The 18237-nt window shown below is 30.9% G+C and overlaps 1 protein-coding gene and 1 non-coding gene across 2 annotated transcripts; one reads left to right on the top strand and one right to left on the bottom strand.

Annotated features, from left to right (window-relative positions):
- Window positions 1-14563: 14563 nt before the first annotated feature.
- Window positions 14564-16967, bottom strand: LOC115717367 (uncharacterized). Its single transcript, XM_030646335.2, has 3 exons — window positions 16777-16967; window positions 15463-15540; window positions 14564-15380 (listed from the first exon to the last, which is right to left on the bottom strand). The coding sequence occupies exon 3, from the start codon at window positions 15356-15358 to the stop codon at window positions 14819-14821; it is 540 nt and encodes a 179-aa protein (XP_030502195.2). The 5' UTR covers window positions 15359-15380; window positions 15463-15540; window positions 16777-16967; the 3' UTR covers window positions 14564-14818.
- An 89-nt stretch (window positions 16968-17056) lies between these two features.
- TRNAM-CAU (transfer RNA methionine (anticodon CAU)) lies at window positions 17057-17141 on the top strand. Its single transcript is given in 2 exon segments — window positions 17057-17094; window positions 17106-17141. It is a non-coding gene; the product is annotated as a tRNA-Met (tRNA).
- Window positions 17142-18237: the final 1096 nt, after the last annotated feature.

Raw genomic sequence — 18237 nt, 5'->3', positions numbered from 1 at the left:
ATGAAAATTCTGATTAATCAAAAAAAAAAAAAAATTACAAACCTATTAATAAGTCAATATCAAACATAATATTACATTGAATAAACTTATACAATACAATAAATATAATACTATATATTATAATAAATATAACCTATATAATGTATCAATCGAACCCTAATTAATAATCTCTCAAAAAAAAAAAAAAAAGAACCCTAATTAATAGTGCTATTATTATTATAATTAAACAACTTTTAAATACACAGTAAATGTCCATTAATGCCTCTTTACGATTCTCATAAATTTTTCTTGTGCAGTAACTAGCCTGATGTACAATTTTGGCATTTTTTATTGTCCATTTCATTTTGGTAGGGACATCTTTATATTATTTGCATTTGGACCTTTATTCTCATCTTACTTTGCATATAAAATTTCATATTTATATGTTTTTATTTTACCATATTTAATTCCCATCATTATCCTCCTTTGTCATTTTCCTAGACTCAATATGTCAAACAACACATTTAATATGACCAAACAATTAAATATTAAATATTGATAGCCTCCATTCATGCACTAGGGTTGTTGATTTTTAAATACTAATTGTTAAATATTGAAGCTTCATAAATAGGAGTATATATTACTTTTTGGCTTTTACTAGTGGGATGTCTTTGTTTACATATAAGAAATTATGATTAATTTTTGTATATAATGACCTGCATTATAATTATAGAAGACATATTATTAGTTTTTTTTAAAAAAAAATCGAAATAATTTACGGTTCTAAAATCAAATTTCAATAGTGCATGTTTTTTTTAATAAGAGAATTATTTTATATTTTATTTTTTTATTTTTTATTTTTAATTTACAGTTTGTGTTGCTTTAATATTTTTTATGTAGGTTGCTATGTATATTTTGATTGCGATTTAAATTATTTCGTTGTTGGCTACTAAGTGGTTTGCTATATGAATTTTTGTAAAAATAAAGACTCTTTTTTAATATACTAATCAATAAATTACATGAAATTTTACTAAATAAAAACACAAATCTTTTACACATAATAATTTATATTTAATTTGAGGAATAAATAATATTAAGTAATAAGAAACATATCACTTTTCTTTGGGGGTATGAATGATATCACTTAAATTGTATGGTTGATATAAAATATACATAATGTGTAATTTAAACATTTAATAAATGTAACGAAAAACATAAAATGATGCTCTACCTTAAATGAGTTAAAATAACTCTTTAGCTATTTTTAGAGAATTGTGTGAAAATGCAATTACATGAAATAAGCTATGTTATTTAATTTTCTTTTAAATAGAGAAAAGAAAGGTAGAAAAATTATTAAAAGTTAACTCCATTATATGAGCTAGTTTAGTTCAAGAAAGAATAATATTTATTTTACTCATACTTGTATATACATAAAAAACTGCTACTAATTTAGTGATAATTTTTTTTTTTTACTAAAAGCCACATTTAGTCACAAAAAAATATTATTTGTGACTAAAACATAATATTTAATTACAAGTTGTCACTAATTTAGTTTTAATCACAACAAGTATTGTGACTAAAAATACATTTAATCACAACAAATTATAATTTTTGTGACTAATACCTTTAGCCATGTCAAAAAGATCCATTTAGTTGGAGCGGGTTCAGGGGCGGACCCACATATAATCGAGGTGGGGCAGTCGCCCCCCTGAAAAAAAAATCGAGAAAAAATATATATGCAATTTAATTAGTTACAACATTTATTTATAAAAAAAGATGATATTTATAACCATAATATTAACTTTGGTGTAATGGTTAAGCTACTTAGCATATAGGTTAGAGGACAAGGGTTCTAATCCTATTAAATCCATTTTTTTTTTCTTTTTAAGTTTACTTTTTTGCCCCCCTTCACTTACCAAAAAAAATTACGCCCCACCCCTCACTTTGAATCCTAGGTTCGCCACTGGCGGGTTGGAGCTCCGATTTGACGGATCACCTATGATCTGAAACCTTCGGATACTTATTGGATCTTGGATTAGATTCGCTTCGCCCCACTTAATTTTTTTTTTTTTATCGGATCTGATCTGACCCTATTTTAATTTATTTTAAAAAAAACTTTATTCAAGACTCGGACCCCAGACTCTTTAGCCACAGGTTTTTTAGTCACAACATAAGAATAATAATTTATAATTGGTCACAATTTTTTTTACTTTTAGTCACAAGTTTTGTTGTGACTACAAATAAATTTTTTTATAGTGATATTTATAAAAAGTTATAATATTTAAATTATATGTAGAAAAAAAAATTAATGTATAATGTAAAAGTTTAAGTTTATAAAATTGAGAAAGTATAATTTTGATAAATACAATAAAAAAAAAGTGATGTGATGTAAATGTTATGAGGAACTAGATTATAGATATATCTTTAGCAAAATATATATAATTTATAATGAATAGTGGAGAATTAAACATATTTTATAATTTTTTTCACTCTTTCAGTAGTTTTTTAATTGATATTTTATTCAATACTCTTTGTAGATTTTTTTAATTAATAAATTTGTAATTGTATAATATTTAAATAATCCAAAGAAAAATATTAAAATGTTTATATATAATGTATATTAAATAAAATAAAATTTTACGTTAAATATTGAAGGATAAACTCCTTTAAAACTTATGTATTTTAACATATTAATAATTTAGGGAAGCCAACTGTGAAAAATGATTGATTAAGAGTGTAATAATTTTTTCTTTGTTTTGCCTAAAAGTCTTCTCTCAAATCATGTTAGTTTCCTACTAACAGTCAGTGAATGCAATCATTATTATATCAAATAAATTGAGCATGTTTAATGCTTGACATTAAGAAAATGCTAAAGTTTATTGTAGAGTACTCACATCAATTGAGTTAAAAATAGCTCAATCTCTAAAAGAGAAATTTCAATATCAATTCTTAATAAAACATTCTCTTTTAAAATAATGCCTACTAATTTATGTGTACAATTTAATTTTTTCTTTTATTACATAAATTTTCCTTTTTATACCCTTCTTTAATAATAATAATAAAAAAAGTGTCAATAACTCAGACCCTAATCTCTCTCAGCTCACCCTCTCACTCGGCCTCACTCTCTCACTTGGTCTCTCACTCTCTCACGCAGCTCTCAACTCACCCTCTCACTCGGTCTCACCTTCTCACTTAGTCTCTCACTCTCTCACGCAGCTCTCAGCTCACCCTCTCACTCGATCCCTCTCTATATGTGGTGGACAGTGAACAAACGGACCACATCCCAATCCCTCAAAAATTATTCAACTATTATAATGGGTAAATTGTATTTTAACTAATTTTTATAGTATGTAGTTTATTTTATATGTATGTATGTTTGAATTGGTGTTAATTTATTATTTTTATGTTTGAAACGCAAGATCTGGTTTTTTCTCAAAATTTAAGTTTTTTTACAGTTTACCGATGGGTTATCAATAGTATGTCAATGTGATATCGATTGTATGGGAACATTTATAGTATGTAGTTTGTTTTTGTATGTATGTATGTTTGAATTGGTGTTAATTTACTATATTTTTTTGTCTGAAACGCAAGATTTAGTTTTTTCTCAGAATTTAGATTTTTTTTACAGTTTACCGATAGGTTATCAATAATATGTCATTGTAATATCAATTGTATGCAAGCATAGGTCAGGACTAATATTGACAGTATGTCGATAGCTTCTGGACATATTATTTACAATATTTTATTTACGATTGATTGTTGATTGTATGTCAACATAATATCGACAATATTCAGTACTTTTTTGTACAAAAGTTATCGATGCTTTGTCGATATTTAGTCAATTTTTTTTTTTTTGGTAAATTTCAATTTCTCAGCTTAAACGTTGTTTGTCGACATATTGTCAACACTATGGAAAGATGATTGTTTTGGTAAAAAATGGTTGAAACAAGTGAAATTTTTTAAACATAAATAAAGATGAAACGATTAGGATAACAATCATAAAATTTAAAAGTCTCGTAAGTTCGGGTGAAACATGAAATACACGCACGACAAACCAAGTGGAGTAATAAATGTCAAACATTAATGAGCATTAATTGCCATGCAAAATCAATTTATTGATAGTATGTCGATATGTTTTTGACGATTTATCGATATCCTAATAATTTTTTCTTGTTCTGATTATTTCATTATTTGTCAATGGTATCTCGACAGTTTATCGGTGATTTTCTAGAGTTTTATATCAGACTACTTTTTAGGCACTATGTCAACATTTTGTCTACATTAAATCGATTATTTGTTGATATTTGGACACAGATTTGAGTGTTTTTGATATTTTCTTTACTTTTTTTTTGTTTGAAATTATAGGATCGACTGTGCTTCTTGTTATATTGGGAGTGTTCAGGGGTTTAATTGGGTATATAAGGGCAATGGCAGTTTGACATTAATTGTAAAAACTGATCACAACCTTAGAGCAAATGCGTCAGATTTTATATAAAGAGTTGGAGGTTAATCTGTTGGTGTATGATTTGAAATTAGAGATTTTTACCTTGTTCATGAAAGGGAAAATAGTTCTGCTAGAGGTTATTAAGAAAGAACGCAAACTAAAAACGTTCTTAGAGATGAGGGCTACAATGACGAACACAAATTTTATACCATTATTTGTGACCAGGGTAAGAAAAATATAGAATTTGGAGCCTGCCCCCTAGTAATGCTCTTCCTCAAAGTGTGGTAAGGTCTTTCGTGCCTGAAACAAATGTTAGGATTGGTGTTAATGAGGAGGTTCCAACCAATTTAGATCAACAGCAGGAAGCGACAGGATTTGGTCAGTTTGAGGAGTTCGATCATCCCTTCTACAATAATGATCCTATTGTTGAGTTGAATGTGGATGACGAACATGATTTTGGATTTGATGAAGCTGTAGAGGTACCTTCTTTGAGGTTAGAGTGTGCACTGAGAAACAATGGTACACAACAACAATGGCGCCCTCGTAGTGAAAATTACAATACTCCTAGAACTAGCACCAGTAGACAAGGCAGAGCAGAAGAACATGCTCCTCCTCGTCATGCTTACTTGTGAACGTTCTCGTCGTTTGAAGTTTGTACTAAGTTCAAAGCTCCTATGTGGACAAAGGAAGATATAATAGAAAATCATGAGCTTACTACTACCTTACACAATAAGGAATTAGGGGAGATACAACTTGACAATCTGTACAAAAACAAGGAAGAATTGAAACAACTTGATTAATTGTTGTTAGTGGTTTTTGTTGATGAATTATGATTTAATATGGAGCATGATTTGTTGTGAAGTGGCGTGTTTTTGGGTTTAATTTCGAGTAGGTTGGTTTTGGCATTTCTGGGTTTTCAACCCAGCCGTTGAGGCATGCTCTAGGAGTGTCGCGGCCCACCTGCATGAATTCTTGGTTTTTCTACCCATAAGTCGCGGCATGCTTTGTGAGTGTCGCGGCCCGCCTGGGTATTTTTGGGCAGATTGCTTGTTAAACGTTGGTTGTTCATAACTTTTCAATCAAAACTCCATTTGGGATGTTCCATATATCGTTGAAAAGCTCATTCCGAGCTCTGTTTATTTTTGTGAATTTGAAATGCTAGTTATATGATTATGTGAAAATAGATTTAGGGATTAACCATATTTGTGAATCTCGAGAACTGTGACTAGGATTACCGACACTTGTTCAGGAGCACCCGGAGATTTAAAATCTCCACGTACTTGGGACATCAGGTAAGACAGTAGCTAGCACGTAGAGTTAAGCACGGTGGTGCTCATGTTTGATATTATAATGGTGATTAAATGAGAACAGGGATTAGGAATATTACCCTAAAGTGAGGGTTATATGGCCTAGGGTTATTACCCTAGTGATTAAATGATTTTGAATACAATACCATGCTATATATATTGAAGTAAAGAATTATGTGTTCAAGTCATAATTAGGTTAGACTCGGTAATTAAAAATGACATAAATCGTTCTAAGGTATTATTGTAAATAGACGTGTGAGCGTGACACGTGGATCTATGCCACATAGACATATAAGTATGCACGTGAGCGTAACACGCAGGTCTATGTCAAGTAGGCAATGTGTGCAATGTCATCATTAGTTATGAGATATTTGTTTATTGTGTATATTGATATTTATACTGTCTTGTTGGACTTGGCTCACGGGTGCTCTACTGTGCAGAAAAGAGTAAACCTGTCTGTAATCAACCATGAGTTTGAGGGCTTGGCGATACATTGTACATGTTCGAGCCATACTAGACCAAGCGGGTTGGGTCTACTAGTGGATATACTTTGTAATCGCAAATTTTGCCGCTTAGGTCGACGTGTAAAATAACTTGTTATATTTTAGAAAAGTTTTATGGGATCCTGAATCATGTTGTCTTGTTGGATTGGTTGTAAAGTTTAAATTATTACATGTTATGTTTTTATTCCATTGTAATCAAAGTTTTAAATTTCCCGCTCTTATTTTCTAGTAATTCTGGTTTAGCGGGATTAACTTATATTACTGGTTGTCGTAACATGCCTATTTCTTAGGACGTTACAGTTGTCGTTGCATACGATGCAAACAACCAACTATTTCTGATTGCTTTTGGTATCGTTGAAAGTGAGAACAACAACTATTGGACCTATTTCTTACAAAAATTGAGGGAAGCAATATAGGTGGTTGAGAACTTAGTATTTGTGTCGGATATACATCAAAGCATTGACCATGCCATAGAGCTTGTGTTCCCCAAAGTAGTCTACTGTACATGTTATCACCACATTATTATGAATGTGAATTACAAGTTGAAGACTGATGCTTTTCACACACAGATATGGAAAATAGCTTACTCGTGGTCTAAGACTGATTGTGATAGACAGTTTGAGAAGCTTAGACAGATAGAACCTGCCATTGTTGCATATGTGGAGAGTATAGGGTTTGAGAAGTGGGCTCAACCTTATTGTCTGGGCAATCAGTACAACATAATGACGAGCAACGCATCTGAAAGCTTCAACAATGTGACCAAAGAGTTTAGGAAATATCTAAAAACTACTTTGATTGAATATATCAGGTTCACACTGCAATCTTGGCTCGCTAGTTGCCTAGAAAAGGCAGACAAATGCACAATCTTTTAGCGACTCTTTCTGAAAAAAAAAAAAAAAAACTTGGCAAAAACTATAATAATGTGAGGAAAAGGTGCGTCAAACAAAATGGAGCCAATTTGTATAACATTGGTAGGGGACTTAATGGTGAAAGAGACGATGACGTAAACCTAGTTGAAAGGACATGCACATGTGGCGTGTTTATATTATTGAAACTTCCTTGCACTCATTCATGTGTCACGACATTGCAAACGAATACGAGTATGTACATGATGTTCTTTATTTATTATTCAAAAGATACGTGAAGGAAGACTTACGATAATACTATTAATCTTGCTGGTGACGAGGATGATTGGATTCTCCCAAAACCCATCAAGAACGTGTAGGTTGGGGTACTTGTGGAGAAGAAATTAGTAGGTCGTCCAAGGAAGAACAATGTTAGAAGAAGACGAGGGAAGTGTTTCCCTTCTGGTGATGAGTTACGATACCTCAAAACTGCAGCAATTGTGGCAGTTCGGGCTACAACAGAGCAACATGCGAAGCTTGTATTTGGGGCGCAGTCTACTACTAGTTGTAATAATATGTATTGTGTACTGGATTTCTTATTCAAATCTGCTTATTTAGTTTGTGGGTTCGCTTTAAAATCAGATTTTTTATGGTGGGTTCTTAGTTTTTTGCTCTGTCGATAGAATGGTAATGATTTATCGATGGTTAGTTGATGGTTTGTCAATGTGCTGTGAACATTGAAATGAAATTTTTAACGTATTATTGATAAATCATTATAAATATGTGGATATACCATCTAAAAACACCGTAGAAAGTTTCTCAAATAACTGATTGATTTGGAGTACGATGTTTCTCTTGTGTTGAAACACTATATAGACGAAGTTAAAGATTTTGGAGACCTCCTAATGAGTTGAGTCAAAATAAATTTATTCTTTCACTAAGTTATTTTATATAAATATTAGTTTCTAATATGATTTTTTTTATATATATATAATTTTTTTCGAAAGAATCATGTATCACATGGTTGAATATATTGGACTAGCTATTTGTATATATATATTTGGACTATAAAGTTGGTTGTGTACTATTTGATTTGTAGTGTTATGTTTTTAGTGGTATTGTTGGATTTGGATTTTATTGGTGAATTTGGATTTGGACTCTATTATAATGGTTGATTTGAACTATAAATTTTAAACTATGTTTGTCTCATTTTTATAATAATTTTAAGTATTATCGCTAATTTGTAACTTATTTTAGAGGCCATATTTTTATAAATAATTCCATCTAACTCTGGGCATTCTTTATAATTTTCCTTTTTAAAAAAAAAAATATGTATATACTTAATTTGTATTAAAATATATTTATATACATATACATTTTTAAAAGAAAATTTTACATAATTTAGCAAAATTCAAAAACAAAAATTACAAAATTACTTCAAACACGAATTTTTTTTTCATTTTTAAGCTTTGAATTTTTTTATTTACAAAAATATCTATTCTGTAAAAATGATAAATCTCTTATTTAGTTGTGAGATTGATTTCTCGTTGTTTTTAGTTATTTTTACTTTTTTTTTTAGATAAAGTGTATTTTATAATTCTAATTACAAATATATTTTTATAAATAAAAATTTTAAGCTATAAAATTGTAAATAAATATAAAAAATGATATTTATGAAAATTCTCCCCTTTTTTAAATTTGAAATGGCCCAGTATAATAAGGAGCCAATGTTTTACATATAACATTCATTTCAGTAGCAATAATCATTATTGTTATTATTTTTAATAAAGTACTTGTAATATAATTAAGGTCTTCTAGATCTTATAAAGTATATATGATAATTAAAATTTCATATTTATCTATATTATTCCAAACGATATTGAAGGAGAATAAATTACAAATTAAGTAGAAACAGTTGCAAATATCTGAACAAATATTACATATATATCAGAGGCCACAGATGATTAGAACATATTATATGTTGTGGAAAATACCCAAATTAGAACTATAGGTCAGGCTGAATTTCAGGGTGTGTCCTTCTAACCACATTTCCACACCCTAATTTACAATAAATAATCCACATTAGCTATAATTTTATTGAAAGAAGAAATGAAAAGATAAAAGAAAAAACCAATTAGTGGGTAAAATTCCCCACAACCCTATTCACAATATCCATTTCTTTAACAAATTTTTCATGAAGAGTATATGAAAGAGACTCTACCCAACTTAAAACTCCAAACCCATTGATGTGATCTCATGCATGATCATGCAAACCCTAATAACTACACTTTTCTCTACCTCATCATCTTCTTTGTTGTAAGAGATCTAGTTTTCTTGCAAAACAAGGTAACTAGAAATTATTCGCCATGAGCCTAAATTGTCTCAGTTGCCAGGTCTTTCAGAGGACAAACTCGGACCTGGAAAGGAACCATTATGGCGAAGGCCTCTTGCAGACAAACGTTGAGAGAAGCTGGTCGGGAAATCTGGTGACACATAATAATAATAAAGACGTGGAAATAATGAAGGGTGGCAGGATGACGACTGTGTCCCGAAAGAAGCTGCAGGTAAAATCTTTGTTAGGGCAACATAGGAGGCATCACTTTTCAAGTGGCTCCTTTGATGGAATAAACAAGGAGCCAAGATTGGTTAGGAGTTGTGGGATGAGAAGGGATTGGAGCTTTGAGGATTTGAGTGGAAGAATTGAGAAGAAAGGGAGAACTATCTAGCTAATCATGAATGAAATAAATCAATATATCTAGTAGGCAATTAGGGTGTAATTTTTACCCTATCAGTAGAAACATCTTTACTTTTGGTATTTTGAGAAATTATAATCTATTTTTTTTTATATGACGTACTTTACATTATATTTATAATAGATATCTTACTTGTTTTTTTAAGAATTCTAAATAATTTATAATACTTAAAATAGAGTTTAAAATAATTAATTGCACTCATATATTAAAAAAAAAATACACGTGCAATTGAATATTTGAATCTTGTTTTTCAATACTATAAATTATTTTTTATTTTTTAAAATTAAGTGAAATATATGTTATAATTATAATATATATAGTCATATAAAAAAATTAGTTATGATTTTTTTTTTAAAAAAAAATAAAATTGTCCCAATGGATAAAAAAAAGCCAAAAATTATCTCTTGTTTATTTTCCAATATATATTGATTTGTTTATTTATTGATATCATAGAAAGGTTTTTCTTTTAAAAACATAAGCAAATAAGATGTATATATAGGTTGGAGATCTTATATATATCATGAATTTCAGTTATTAATCATTGATTATTTATAAGTATCACTTATTTGCATGTACACGCCTATGTTTCTCTCATACCTAACCTTGCTATATATTTGTAAAATTCCTGTGTAATGTTGGTTCTTACCTAAATAATTCTTAATTATATTGTGATTCATTCTTATCATTGGCCCCTTTTCTAGGGCACATGCATATTATACAAGGGACGTGAAAATTACCAATGCAAAATGCATGGCTAATTATAACAAAATTATGTTCTTAGTTGTGATGTTTTATAAGAGCATCTTCAATAGTAACAATAAAAAACAAAGCTAAAAGTGGTCTTACCATTGGCACCGGTGCCAAATTTTGGCATTAAGTTAATTATGAGGGTTGGCCCTTAAAAAAAAGTAGGTCCAAGACCATTTTGATAAAATTAAAAAAAAAAAATGGCCCTATTTATATATATTTTCCTTAGCTTGTTAAATAAATTAAGTAGGATATAAGCTTTTTAAATGATATTGCAATAGGATTTGGAGTGAGCCAATTGGGATGTGGACCTGTTTAGTTATATTATTAATTTTTTTCAGTTTACATTTTAAAGAATTTATATAATTATTGGGCTCTGAATTTGGGTGGATACTAAACATAAGCTTAGCCCACCTTAGCTCAGAGTCAGGCTTGCTAGCTAATTATAGGACAACGTTGCGTAATCTAATATGTTGACTTATATAAGGCACCATACATGGCTATTGATTTGCTTGGCTATGGTGCCAATAGTTTTTTTTTATTATTATTTCTAAAAATATTAGATTAGCTCAATGGTATAAGTAGGGCCACTTACGCACTTAGATGAAGTGCTTCCATTAAAGATGCTTTTAGGGCATCTACAATCTAATTGCTCTTTCCATTGCTTATTAGATGATGAATCCCTAACATATAAAAATGTTGACTTTTCAACATAAATATAAGATTCGTGGCTTTTGTCGGGCAGTGTCACTACAACAAATATGATATTTAGGAGCGACAAAAGTCGCTCCTAAAATTACACAAATTCTCCTCTAATAACAATTAGAGGCAACAAATCGCCCCTAAAAAAGTGAGTCAAAAATCAAACTTTGACTAGTCGCCTCTAATAATTTTTATTTTTTAAAAAAATAATTTTTTTATAATATTATATATATCTATATTTAATTTATAAAAAAGCAATTTGAATAATGAAATTCTACTTCTTTGGAGGACAATGAAAGATCTATTAACACTCTTTGCAAACTAACCCAATCGAAAAAACTCTTGAACGAAATTGATGATATCACCTCTTACGATCTCCCAATGCTCTCGATAGAACTTAGTTGGTATTTCATCAGGGCTAGACACTTTAAGGGAGGGGAAAAGACCATACAACTTCTTTAATTTCCTCTACTAAGGTAGAAAAATAATTCTTTAATTCATCTCCTTCGAGATAATAGAAGGAATTAAATTAGGAAGGTCATGAGACTCTGGTGGAAAAGAAGATTGAAAAATCTCTTTAAAATTATCAGAGATGTACAACTCGATACCTACTCTACTATAAAACCAGTGTTGATCATCCTCGAAAATTGCCTGGATATGATTATGGTTCATGCGAATCAGAGTAGATAAGTGAAAGAATCTCGAGTTTTGGTCACCTTGCTTCAACCAGAATTCTCGAGATAATAGAAGCCTACCTTTGAGAAATCTCAAGAATTTCCAGCTAAATAGAAGCCTCGAGCTCACGGTTTTGTACTAAAAAAGGACAATTTTTCACTTCCACTAAGAAACCATTCAAAATCTTAAGTTTCTCAAAACAGTGGCCAAAAACCTCCTTATTCCACTTCTACAAGGCCTTTGTCGTGGCACCAATTTTGGACATAAGGCCAGAGCTAGCAGAGCCCCTGACAACAATCTTCCAAGCTTCCTCAATCACTCTATGACACCCTGGGTCCCGATTCCAAGCATCTAAGAATCGAAAGGGGAAATAAATTCGCTCTTGATCGATCCTCAATCAAATCCAAAATAAGGGGAGAATGATCAAAATGATTAATGGTTTTGGCCTCCACCCTTGCCTTTGGATAAGCCTCCATCCATCATGTGCTACAAATGACTCGATCTACTCTTTCTCTCACCAATGACTGAATTTGCTTCGTATTTCACCACGTGAGGAACACACTCGCACATTCCAAATCCATACCACCACACTCAAATTCTGGATAGGTGTGGATCGAAAACCCGCTAGGTATATGGCCTTGATACTATGTTGAGAATCATGGGGTTCCATCTCAAAACCAATTGGCAATGAGTGGAGTAGCTCATGTTCTTTATATATGGCTCAATACTTTTACATTTAATCTATGTGGGACAATGTTCTCCAATAAACAGCATTAGCATGTCACAATAATTGATACGCTGAATTAATTAAATATTTTACTGGAGAGTAATATTTATGGTGATAGAGTAAGGAATTAATTAGGTAGTAGTAACATGTCGTTATTCTTTGCGAGAAAAATTTGCACTCGAACAAAGACGTGGGAAAAGTTGTAAAAATGTGAGGAAATCAAGCATTAATGGCAACATATCATTATTTATACTTTGAAAATTTAGGTAATGTTACACCACTAAAATATATTTTAAATCTTAATTTTGAGAAAATCATCATTTCATCAACTATGTTGTTGTATACATAGTAAATAATGAGTGTATTAGATTTACAAATTATTATAAGTTTTAATAAGATTTTCTTTCAAAAATTTGTTATAAGATATATTAAAGAGATCAATTTGGACTAAAATGTTACTTATTTTTTAAAATTCTGGTAAGTTTTCTCCAAAACAAAAAACAAAAAAACAAAATAAAAATAAAAACAAATAATAACGAAAAAAAAAATATAGGTGAGGCCATATTATATACAGTTGCTCCCTATTTGTTATTATTAAAATTTAAAATATTTGCAACGAAACTTTCTTAATATTTATAATTATTATACATATGATCCTAATTAAAAAGGGTAGTAACAAAAGTATTTTATCTTACGATTTTGTTACAGTCGTACCTTTTTTAGTTATTAAGCGCCAATTAAACTCATTAAGTGTCAGTTCAAAAACACGTGGTGGCATATTTCTTTAGCTTATTTAATACGTGGTCTAATAATATGTCGCCACGTGTTTTTGAGTTGGCACTTAATGACCAAAAAAGAAGGCTACGACTACAACAAAATTGTAAGATAAAGTATTTTTGCCGCTATCTTTTTAATTAGGGTCATATGTATAAAAATTATAAATATTAAGGAACTTTCGCCACAAAATATCCCTTAAAACTTCAAAATTTTCATTTTGGTCCCAAACTTTCAAAACATTGTAGTTATCGTAAGCATTTTACTATACTATCTAATCTTACTAGTGTGAAAAACTAAAGTGGTCCTAGCTAGAGTATTTCTGAGTAATCAAATTTCCTCAAAACGTTTTCTAACTTATACAACTTTAAGGTAAATAAATTCTTAATTAAACTTTTTTTTTTTTTGCTTAAAAAAATTGTAGTTGAGAGAAAATGAAGAGTGAGGAGTGAGTGTTATAAATTAAATCCCCACAGGAAAACTGTGTTTCAACTTATTTAGGCCATATATTAATGCCTAAATGAGCTTCCAAACAAAAGCCAGATTCTATGACCCATATGCAATACAATACTAATTCTAATAACATTCCATTTAAAAATGTGTTGTTGAAATCAAATTGTTTAAGTTCCAATCCAAAAGAGACTTATTTACTAGTTCTCTAATCAGTGTCAATAGTTTATAAATAGCATTGGGGCACCATTTTATTTGTTTATGGTCCCCCATCTACATTGATTTCATGAACTGATCTTGAGGTTGTTAATAATGTTTGCACATCAGTAACTTTATGTTAGTAAATTTATTCAAAACAGCTACAATTCCATCAATCTTAGCTTGACCAAATTTTCATAGGAGTTAATTTTTATTACACCAACTCCAATGTTAGTTGTTATAATAGGAGTTGGTGTTAAAAAAGACTAAGTTTTTAATTACAAATACAGACATTGTTGTCCTTGTTGAACAAGAATGTGTATTATGAAAATTTAACTAGAATAACACCTAAAGTTAGAGCATTTATGTTATCAAAACCTTCCAAACCATATATTAGTATTACATCATTGCCATACATTATTAAACAAGAAGAAGAAGAAGAAAAGACTATGACCTGACTTTTCTAGGAAAATTCACTCAAGCCAAAGACTGGTTTTTTACTGTATTTTAATTTAATGTATATATGTCTAAAATCTCAGCATACTTCTTTTTCTGCACAAATTCATTCCTTCATTACATCTACATCTGTAACAGCAGAAGATCAAAGTCTTCAGAAAAAAAACCCGAAAGAAATGTTTCCCGAAAACCATATACCTAATCTACTTCCCATACAATCAAAAGGGCAAAGCCAGGATTATGAGGCACCTTCCTATTTCAGTTTTGCTTCCTTCTTGCTTCTGCTTTCCAGTCTCTTCGACCAGAGCCGGTTCGCTGCATTGTTGGCGTTGTTGCATGACTAACAACGCCGTGTGACATATCAGGACGCGATACCCTTTGTGAGGATAATTCTGATATCTGACTGTTGCTGCTCAAAACAGGAGCAGTGACAAGATTATCATTAGGATAAACTTGTAAATCCTTACACGAATGAGCCCTCCTTGCATCTTTTTTCCAGTTCCTTCTACAAAGCACGCGAGCGCTATAGTTGCTAACAACGACATTAGATTGTGGTTCGGGTTCCACTACAGGCAATGTTGGTGAAGTACTACGCTGGTGCACTATAATTGACTGTTCAATGATGCTGCTAGGCATGCTCGATTTCTTTAGATCTTCTTCAAGACGTTTCCTCGCTCTATATCTACGCTGGCGTTCTCTATTCTTCATTCGACGCATTACAATGTCATTGTGATTCTTGGAATCACCTCTTTCATTATTAACTACTTCCATGCTTAAACAATCTTGTCCGTTTTCCATTCAAGATATAAAAAGCTATAACCTGTGCCCACAAAATCGATTAAGTGAGCTGAAAAAGAAACTTCCACATTCAGGAACTCAAACAACATGCTTCAGCTTCTTACCATTTAATGCATTCAGCATTCAGTTCATAATAACTCCTCACTTCGAGAACGATCGAAACTGTTCTAGCAAACCAAAACCTGCATTAAACAGATCAAAAGAAGAAAATTACTAAACAAAAAATACCATCAATAACACTCTGTAACCAATTCTTTTATCTCTCTAAGCTATAATTTTCTTTAAATAACATCACCAGATAACAATCCAATGGCCATATATAATATACTTTTAGTATAAATGAATTGTCCAACCCCATTTTCCCTTACTTCTTTTTATTATCAATTTCATCCTTTGAGATGATTTTAACACAAAAAAATCTTGTCTGAAATATTTTAACATGTTGAACATAAGCTTTAGAGGTATTGAAACACATGTGGATAAGTATAGAAATACAATGAACTATAAAAGTATTAGCTAATCCCTTTATAGTGTTTATTACAATGAAATGATCAGTTCTCAAAACCAAACAAGTTTATTTCAGTATAATCTACAAACATTTTTTCCATAAGGGAAATTTGCAGAGCTACAAACATGGAAATGTGATTTATTTTTTTCTTTTTTCTTTTTGACAAAATAAAAAATTAACCTCATTGGATTTACATTAAGGGGATATACTTGTAACATAAATTTGAGAGAGAAATTTATTATTGAGTTCAAATAAGTATAACAAGATCAAATGGGATTAAATGGTTCCATCTGCCACCAAAAAGATCAGACCTAAATTCATTAATGGTGAATTATTAAAGGGTTCAATTTATAAAACTATAGTTCTATTTTCCCAATTCAAATCCATATACTATCGCAAAGTTTATCAAAGCACATTAAACATAAATTAATTATCAAGACTATGATGAGATGAGATGATCTTATCTAAAACTCTACATTAGACAGAAACAAATGGTAAAAAGGTAATGTTGGACATATTTACTTTTTCTAATCTCAAAATAGGAAGTCTACAAAAATATGTAAACAATAACAAGAATTCTCCAGATTAATAACTAACCCAAGAAAAATTTTCTTTTTTTGCCATTTTCGTAATAGAATTAGAATTAAGCGCAGAAAAGTAAAAAATTTGTAATGACTACATAATTACAAGCATTTTTTTTCTTTACATATATAAACTGATGAAATCTTTCCATAAAAAAAATGCAACTTTGGCTGAAAAAAGAGAAATTTAGATGCTTTCAAAGATACCCAAAAGACCAGATTTTTGTTTTCTGTTTCGAAAAATAACGCATTCAAAGTTTGAAAACAAAACGCAAATACACAAACATATACAATGCCAAAATGGAATAATAATAATAATAATAATATACCTTGAAAGAAGTGAGAGAAAGGTTGATAATGGGCAAAAGCCAAAGAAAGAAGTCCCCTTGTTGTTGGTTTGGTGTGATGGAAGAATTTGTAGAGAGAGAGAGAGAGAGAGAGAGAGAGAGAGAGAGAGGAGGGTGGTGGTGATGGTTTGTATGTAGACGAGACACGAGGCCAGGAGTCTCGCACTTTTGTAAGGGCTTTCGTTCTCTTCCCTACACGTGCTTTTATTACTCTTAATATAAAATGTTTAGATATAAATATGTTAAGAATGTGAACACAATTGGGGTGGTGGCGCAGTTGGCTAGCGCGTAGGTCTCATAGCTACTGAGTTATCCTGAGGTCGAGAGTTCGAGCCTCTCTCACCCCATAAATTCTTTTTTTCTTTTTTCTTTTTTGGTTATTGCTAATTATGGATCATATTACTAACTTATATTGCTAATTAACACAATAAATCATTCAATTTGATCCAACAAATTGATGAACATACTTTGTTGATGAGAAAATTCTAAGACGTAATTAATTTGAAGGTTCTTTAACTTATATGTTGAAATATAGTATGTGCTTAAAAGTGTAATTAAGTTAGGATATTGGATTGACTAAGATAGGAGGGAAACTGCAACACAAAACCATTCTCCTAGAAAGCTAAAGGGAAATTTGATTTTTTATGCTTACATATTTTTGAAATTTTTCCTTTAAACTCATAATATTTGATATTTGTGGGATATGACACATTTTATAATATTCCTAAAATACCCCCATTTACATTACCCTCTATCTTTTCTTCTCTCTTTCACTACACTGTAGACCATCGGGCCCCATCGGGCCCACTATCGGGCCAACCATCGGGCCCACCATCGGGCCCATCGTGTCCATCGGACCCATCGGGCCATATTAAATTCTATTTTTTTACACACGCAATCGGGCTCCATCGGGCCAACCATCGGGCCAACCATCGGGCCCATCGGACCCATCGAGCCATATCAAATTCTATTTTTTTTACACATGCATCGGGCCCACCATCGGGCCCACTATCGGGCCTTTGTCTTCCTCAATTCTTTGTGTTACCATCGGACCGACATCGGGCCTGACGAAATCAAACCCCAAATCCAGATTTTGCCCAAATCACATCCGACGAAAAAAAAAAAAAAAGAGGGTTGGTGAGGGTGAGATGGTGAGAGAACAACCGAGAGAGATAGAGGAAGAGAGAGAGTTGAGGTTTGAAAATGAGAGGGGTATTTTTGGGTTTATTGTAAAGTGGTCATATTTTTTAAATTTTAAAATGTATTAGATTAGAGAAAAAATTTTAAGGTATTTCATGCATATTTTTTCAAATTTCCCAAGCTAAATTGCATGTTAACTTCCCAAAATCAACTAAAGTTGTATTTTTCATTTCATAATCTCTAGATAATTTATATATTTATAAGTTCTATATACTAACAAATTACTAATAAACATGTCAACTT

Source organism: Cannabis sativa, chromosome 5 (assembly GCF_029168945.1).
Source record: "Cannabis sativa cultivar Pink pepper isolate KNU-18-1 chromosome 5, ASM2916894v1, whole genome shotgun sequence".
NCBI lineage: Eukaryota > Viridiplantae > Streptophyta > Magnoliopsida > Rosales > Cannabaceae > Cannabis > Cannabis sativa.
The sequence above is the reverse complement of the archived record's forward strand: the minus strand, read 5'-3'. Positions and strand labels throughout refer to the sequence as shown.